Consider the following 6950-nt stretch of genomic DNA (forward strand, 5'->3'; position numbering starts at 1 on the left):
TGATACTCTCATGATCTAATGAGCAAAATCACATGTTAACACTCCATGTTATTACAATTGATTACAAATGATATTAACTCAATTTATAACAGACAAGTTTGGGTCGATTCAATATGATCGTTCTTAATTCTAACATCATAATCTCACTGTTGTTTTAGGACTATCGTTACACTTAATGATATCCTAAGATTCGAAAAACGTGATCATCAACAACACTTGAGCTAGTTCTAGAGGCAAGACTAGGAACTTTTTATTTAACTGTTTATCATTCGACACGTGCATATGAGTTTTCCACCGAATCGCATACTTCAGGATCATAGCGGTTATAGCATAGAATATACACTATATAATTATGAATATGGAAATATAATAGTACAAATATTATTGCCTCTAGGGCATATTCCCAAGAGTCTCCCACTTGCACTAGAGTCAATAATCTAGTTGCATGTTTTCTAACACATATGGCTATCTGCTGTTTCTCATGCTTTGCTAGTGGTAGAGCCTTCATCACTGGGTCTTATACTATTCAAATCCCAATGTTATTTGTGTCAGTAACATATGGTTTTATTGTGTAATTCTTTTGTTACATTAATGGCAGCACTATATCTCCATATAGTCCATTCTATAGTAACGCTATATCTCCATATAGTCCAATTGCTATATATATCCATATAGTCAATATTCATTTGGAACTACATCATAATCTATCGATTTTTTATTGACCAGATTATACTCTATTGATAAACTTCTCAAGCCTCAATCTATATCATTTATAGATCCACAATTTATGTTCATTCTTGAGAACTATTTCAAACTTATAGCCCTATAGTTAAACCATATCAGTCATGAAGTTGTCTTTGTGTAACCTTTACAACAAATATTTTATGTAACTATTTACAACAATCTCTTCATCTCCTCCAAGGACAAGAAACAAAACCTTTGTCCAATTGAGATACTTAATCTTTAAGCAATAGCCCTAGTGAACCTCACCATGGTATTTATTTTTAACGATTTGTTCATATGAAACATATGGCTTTGTACATTTGATAGTATATGATGAATTCAATCTCTGAAGTAAATTGAACTCTATTCATCCACACATGCTCATCAACTATTGATTTCTGCATAGTGTTATACTATGTGACATTATGAGAAAACTTTTTTTCCTTTTAAACTTCTTTAAAACTTTATCACAATACATGTCTTAGCATAATGAGATGTTTTAATCTATCTATATAGATTTTCATCCAATAATTCTAAGTCCTTTTTAGAAACATGATTTTAATCTTTTGTGCTAATATACTTTATATCATTTCTGATCAAGTGATATGTCATACATATGTAATATAAAAAATGTCATAGAGCCCCCACTAAACTTCTTGTTATCCACAATCTTCTTGATAAATTCCAAATTATCCAATTACTGTATCAAATTTCAGCAACTTGATACATTATTTCAAATCATACTCATGGTTTGAAATATTAATATCATTCCGGTATTCCCGACAAAACTTTTTGATTGTATCTTATGTACATCCCCTTTTTGAAATCTCTTTACAAAGAGAGTCTTGTTCGTTATATATCAATAACACTCACCATTGTAATTCATTTATACTTTCAGTATTGCTACTAAAATGGATGTATATATATCAAGAGTACCACAAGTTATCACTACTCCCTCCGTCCGTAAAAGCTTGCCCCTCAAATGGATGTATCTAGCACTAATTGGTGCTAGATACATTCATTTCAGGGACAAGCTTTTTCGGACGGAGTGAGTACAATTCAACGGTGAAGGACACATAACCAGATATTTTATGGCCTTTTGTTGACTGTGATGACTTAATTGTGTTTCTTGGAATGGACAAACTCATTTGTGTTTCTTGTAATGGCTGGTAACCAGATATCTATGTTTCTTCCACTTTGGCTGGTAACTTTCTCTGTTGTTGGGGATATCACTTTAGAAGTTATTTTATGATGCTCTTTGTTATAGCTTTTAGTTGTAGCACCATATATTGTCTTAGGTTCTGAACTGAGGCACTTCAACTGTGTTATGGAGTATATGTTGTACTATCCTCTTGCAAGGTTCTCCATTCTAGAACCTCATATTTTCATGATCCAAGTATGCTGAAGAAAATGATACTATGTTCACAAACACAGTCAGACTTGTTGATTGCTGGATTTTCTGATTTCAGAAAAATATTTATTCCATGGCTCGCCGCTTATTGCGAACGAGTAGGAGGGGTACACACGAACGCAACGCACAGATCAAGTCAAACTCGCGCGCCGAACCTTTCGTCCCCGGACACGGTCAGCCGCCCGGTAGCTCTCACGGAGAGAGCCGTACCTCGCCGACGACGCCGTGGCAGCACGCAAGGCGCCGAAGTCATCACACGCCCATGTGCCGCGCGCTGTACCCCGGCGTTGACTGCGGGCACGTTCCCAATTCCAAGCTCCACGGGGACGGGACGGGACGGTCCGGTCATACCGCGGGCCGCGGGCTCCATATCGCATCTTCGCATCTCCTTCCTCCCTCCCCCATCCATCCCCACACCGCAGGGGCCACGCCGCTGCCAACCTACGACCCAGACTCGCCACCCATCCCGCAACGTCGGAGGAGACAAATCACCAGACAAGACTCTCGCCGATTCCTAAACCGGCGCCAGGATTTCGTTCCCATCCCTCCTCGCCCATTTCCGTCCCCGCCCGGCCGATCCACCCCACCCCGCCCCCGCCCGCCGGATCACGCGGTTCTTGCGACGCTGCAGATCCAAGAAACGCACTCCTCCCTCCCTCCCTCCGGTTTGCTCCCTCCTCTCCTCTTCTTCCTCTCGCCAAGCTCCCGTTCTCGTGTTGCGTGGCCTCGTGGCGTGATCCGTACGTGCGTGCCTCCGTTTCTTGTTTTGGATCTCTCAGGACAAGGCCGCCCGAGGAAATCGGCCAGGCGGGCAGGCACTCGGGCGCCAGGCGCGAGGCGAGGGCCGAGCTTGATGCTCCCAGCTTGCTGAGGATCAATGCTATCCAAGCCACCCTCTGATCCGGCCGGCAAGCTCTCGATCGAAATGGTGAGGATCCACGACCCCCATTTCTTCAGATTCAGCCCGTGTCGGTGGCGAGTTGACCGTTTGCTTCAGGAACGCGCAAAGCACGTAAACAGATTGTGACAATGCGATGCGCCGAATGCTTCTCATCGCTATTACCATTGATGCTCTCTGGACTTTGCTTTGGTTCTTGTTAGGTGCTTGTTCTGAATTATCATGTGCTTGTTTGGTCACAGTTGGTGGATTGGTTGGTGGGTCTGTTCTTGTGTGTATTCATGCTTAAGTTGCTTGGACAGTAGAAAGTGCGCTTGCAATGTTTTTGGATCTATGATCTATCTAATGTCCGACACATCGATGCCTAACACTCCTGATACATGCAGTCATCCTGTTTGTGTGTGTGTGTATTAACGCTTAAGTTGCTTGGACATTAGTAGAAAGCGTGCCTGCACTGCTTTTGGATCTAGTATGATCTACTCCCTCCGTTCCAAAATATAGCGCGCCCACGCTTTTCGAGGTTCAACTTTGACCATAAATTTAACCCACGAGACCGACTGCGGCGGGATCAAAAATTATATAATTAAAAACTTTTTTTGAATACGAATTCATTGGTATAATTTTTTCGCCCGCTGCAGTCGGTCTTGTTGATTAAATTAATGGTCAAAGTTGAAGCACGGAAACCGAGGACGCGCTATATTTTGGAACGGAGGGAGTATCTGATATCCAACGCATTGATGCCTAACACATGATGCATCATGCATCAGTTCATCAGTTAATGGAGCGGGGCAAGAAAAGTGTGGCTGTCCTTTTTTGTACTGCCTGTCCTTTTCTTACAATTTTTCAGACATGTCTTTTTTTCTCGTCTCATGCTAGATTTTGCATATAAATTGAGGGAATGGAAAATACAAATGTTTATTAAACCCGCGTAATAAAGCCCCTAAAATAAGTGCACCAATTTTTATTTTCAGCCTTGGACTTAGATATAAGATGTGTAGATTTACTCTGCTGACCGATGCTATATGAATAACAAGTATGATATCTATTTTCCAGATGGAGGACGAACAATCAGCCACATATACTGTGGATGACGCCCTTATATCTTCAGGTTTTGGGAAGTACCAAATATTGATTCTCTCCTATGCTGGGATAGGCTTAATCGCAGAAGCAATGGAGATGATGCTGCTATCATTTGTTGGTCCATCCGTTCAGTTAGAATGGAATCTTACTGCTCACCAGGAAAGCATGATTACAAGTGTTGTTTTTGTTGGAATGCTAATAGGAGCTTACTCTTGGGGTGTGGTCTCAGATAACTATGGAAGGAGGCAGGTCTATTCATTACTTCTTTCATGCAACTTTGTCGCACAAATTACACATGACCATTTCCCTCTTGGTGATATCTAACATAATGTTGCAATCCATCCTGGTTTCCACTCACAGATTCTGCTTATGGTTACCAACAGTAACTGCTTCGGAAATGGCAAAGCACTGATGTTAATACCCAACTTTTGTAATTTTTATGCCAATTTGAAAATTAATCTCCAAACTGTTTTCATCATAGATCCTTGAATAGTTACAGATGTGAAAAGTAGGGAATGCCTATTTAAATTTAATGCATAAACCTTTCCTGATTCTTTTTACTCTTCTTGTTTAGCTCATACAAGCTCTTATATTCTGTTGTGTTTGGATTTTACAGGAAAGGGTTTCTCTTTACTGCCATTATGACGAGTGGAGCTGGATTCCTGAGTGCCTTTTCTCCAAACTATGTAGCTTTAATGGCTCTACGGTTTTTAGTTGGTATTGGCTTGGGAGGAGGACCTGTTCTTGGATCTTGGTTCTTGGAATTTGTTCCTGCTCCAAGTAGAGGAACTTGGATGGTGGTACTCTCAGCATTTTGGACTGTCGGTACCATCTTCGAGGCTTCGCTTGCATGGGTATAATTTTTCTCCTTCCATGTTCAGAAACTGGCGTTATGAATAGTGCTAATGTATACCAGCAGTAAACAACATACATGATAAACGTCACTTTGGAAAGTAACTTCTATCAAAAGGGCATAAAAGGTCAGAAAATGCAGATTGTCGACAGTCTTTGACACTTGGTTATGCTTATCAATCCCTTGAAACATTTCTGAAACAATACTGACAAGTACCTGTCTGGTCCCTCTGTATCTGCACATGGATACGTGGATTAGAACATCTACTAAAATTTGACAATGTATCCTGTTCTGCGTAGGCAGTTTTTAGTTCAGAGAGGCATATATTCTCGTGGTGAAATCGGACATGTTTGACTTGGATTACTTCACCATGTTGTTCTTGTGTCTAATTTTGGTCATGGTAATGGCAGGTAGTTATGCCCAAGTATGGCTGGAGGTGGTTGCTAGCATTATCATCTGTGCCGTCTCTCCTCCTGCTTTTGTTTTATGCTATCACACCCGAGTCGCCAAGGTTCCTCTGCATGAAAGGCAGAACAATGGAGGCTGTGGATGTACTGGAGAAAATGGCAAGGTTAAACAGTGCACAACTCCCTTCGGGTAAGCTTGTTTCTGACAAGAACATTGAGCTAGATGAAGTTTCCGAGTCTGCAACGCTTCTGTCTGCTACTGCTAAAGCTGCTAAAGAAGAAGAAAACGACAACATCAAGGAAGACGAAGGTTCCGATTTTGGAGGTTTCAAGTCTGTTTCTAAGCTGTTGTCACCAAAATTGCTCAGAGCAACTCTGCTTCTGTGGATGGCTTTCTTTGGGAATGCATTTTCGTATTATGGTATTGTTCTGTTGACATCGGAGTTAAGTAACGGAAATAGGATATGTGCAAAACAGGAGGTTGAATCTGTACACTCGAACAACTCAAGCCTGTACAAAAACGTGTTTATTTCTAGCTTTGCAGGTCTGTTCTCACTCTTACACAATTTCTGTATGCTAATCACTTTCCAGTGCATACAATCTTACTTTGGTGACCGGTTCTTCCATGTTTTCTTGAAACAGAGATTCCAGGGTCATTCGTGTCGATCATGATCGTGGATAGAATTGGGCGAAGGCTTTCAATGGCTTCGATGCTCTTCACTAGCTGTGTCTTTTTATTCCCGCTAGTGTTTTCCCGCACAGAAATACTGACAAGAATCTCATTATTCGGTGCCCGGCTCTGCATTTCTGCGAGCTTCACAATCGTATACATATACGCTCCCGAGGTTAGTTCTGTTCTACTCCTCTTTTCGACAGCCAGTCTTGAAACCAAGGCTGAACCCTCTTCTCAGGTGTTAAAATTGAACAGTAGAGTATTCACATCTTCGCTTCATCATTTCCAGATCTACCCAACCTCGGTGAGGACGACAGGCATCGGAGTCGCCAGCTCGGTCGGCAGGATCGGCGGCATTCTGTGCCCCCTCGTCGCCGTTGCTCTGGTGCACAACTGCCATCAGACGACTGCGATCCTCCTCTTCGAGCTCGTGGTTTTCCTCTCGGGGGTGGCTGTCATGTTCTTCCCTTTCGAGACAAAAGGCTGCAGGCTCAACGACACCGAGGCCGATATGCATTGATGCGGCGGGTTATATCATAGCACCATTTTTTTGTGTCCTGAGAGCAGTGGCGGCATATTATCGAACTTTTTTTTCCAACATGATACCGATATTGATTATAGTGATCTTAGATACCGGGGAATCCTTTCCCCTAGGAATGATCCCCCATCCACTTGGCGGCAGCGGTGCAAGGGGATTGCAGAGTATAAGAATAGTTGGGTCAGACTGTGCTCGGTTCTGTTTTGTAACCTATACTTTGGACTTTGGAATGATAGTCGTTGGAATAAGGAGATACACCAGTTGGGCAGAAACTAGCTTTTAACCAGCTTGATGGTAAGAAATCCTGGGACCTGGAAATTCATATCATTTCGTACAACTGAACCTTTTCAAACTGCTTCTTTCCGAG

The 6950-nt window shown here is 42.0% G+C and overlaps 1 protein-coding gene across 2 annotated transcripts; it reads left to right on the top strand.

Annotated features, from left to right (window-relative positions):
* The first annotated feature begins 2350 nt into the window (after positions 1-2350).
* On the top strand, positions 2351-6855 carry LOC119356253 (organic cation/carnitine transporter 7-like). 2 transcript variants are annotated; one of them, XM_037623193.1, is made up of 7 exons: positions 2351-2799; positions 2914-3062; positions 4086-4357; positions 4729-4966; positions 5376-5916; positions 6015-6217; positions 6335-6855. In XM_037623193.1, exons 2-7 carry the CDS (start codon positions 3012-3014, stop codon positions 6563-6565), a joined length of 1536 nt encoding a protein of 511 aa, XP_037479090.1. In that variant the 5' UTR covers positions 2351-2799; positions 2914-3011; the 3' UTR covers positions 6566-6855. The 2 variants fall into 2 exon arrangements, with proteins under 2 accessions (XP_037479090.1, XP_037479091.1); XM_037623194.1 differs by lacking the exons at positions 2351-2799; positions 2914-3062 and having other exon boundaries at positions 4231-4361.
* The last annotated feature ends 95 nt before the right edge of the window (positions 6856-6950 follow it).

The sequence above is a fragment of the Triticum dicoccoides genome, chromosome 2A (assembly GCF_002162155.2).
Source record: "Triticum dicoccoides isolate Atlit2015 ecotype Zavitan chromosome 2A, WEW_v2.0, whole genome shotgun sequence".
NCBI classification, from domain to species: Eukaryota; Viridiplantae; Streptophyta; class Magnoliopsida; order Poales; family Poaceae; genus Triticum; species Triticum dicoccoides.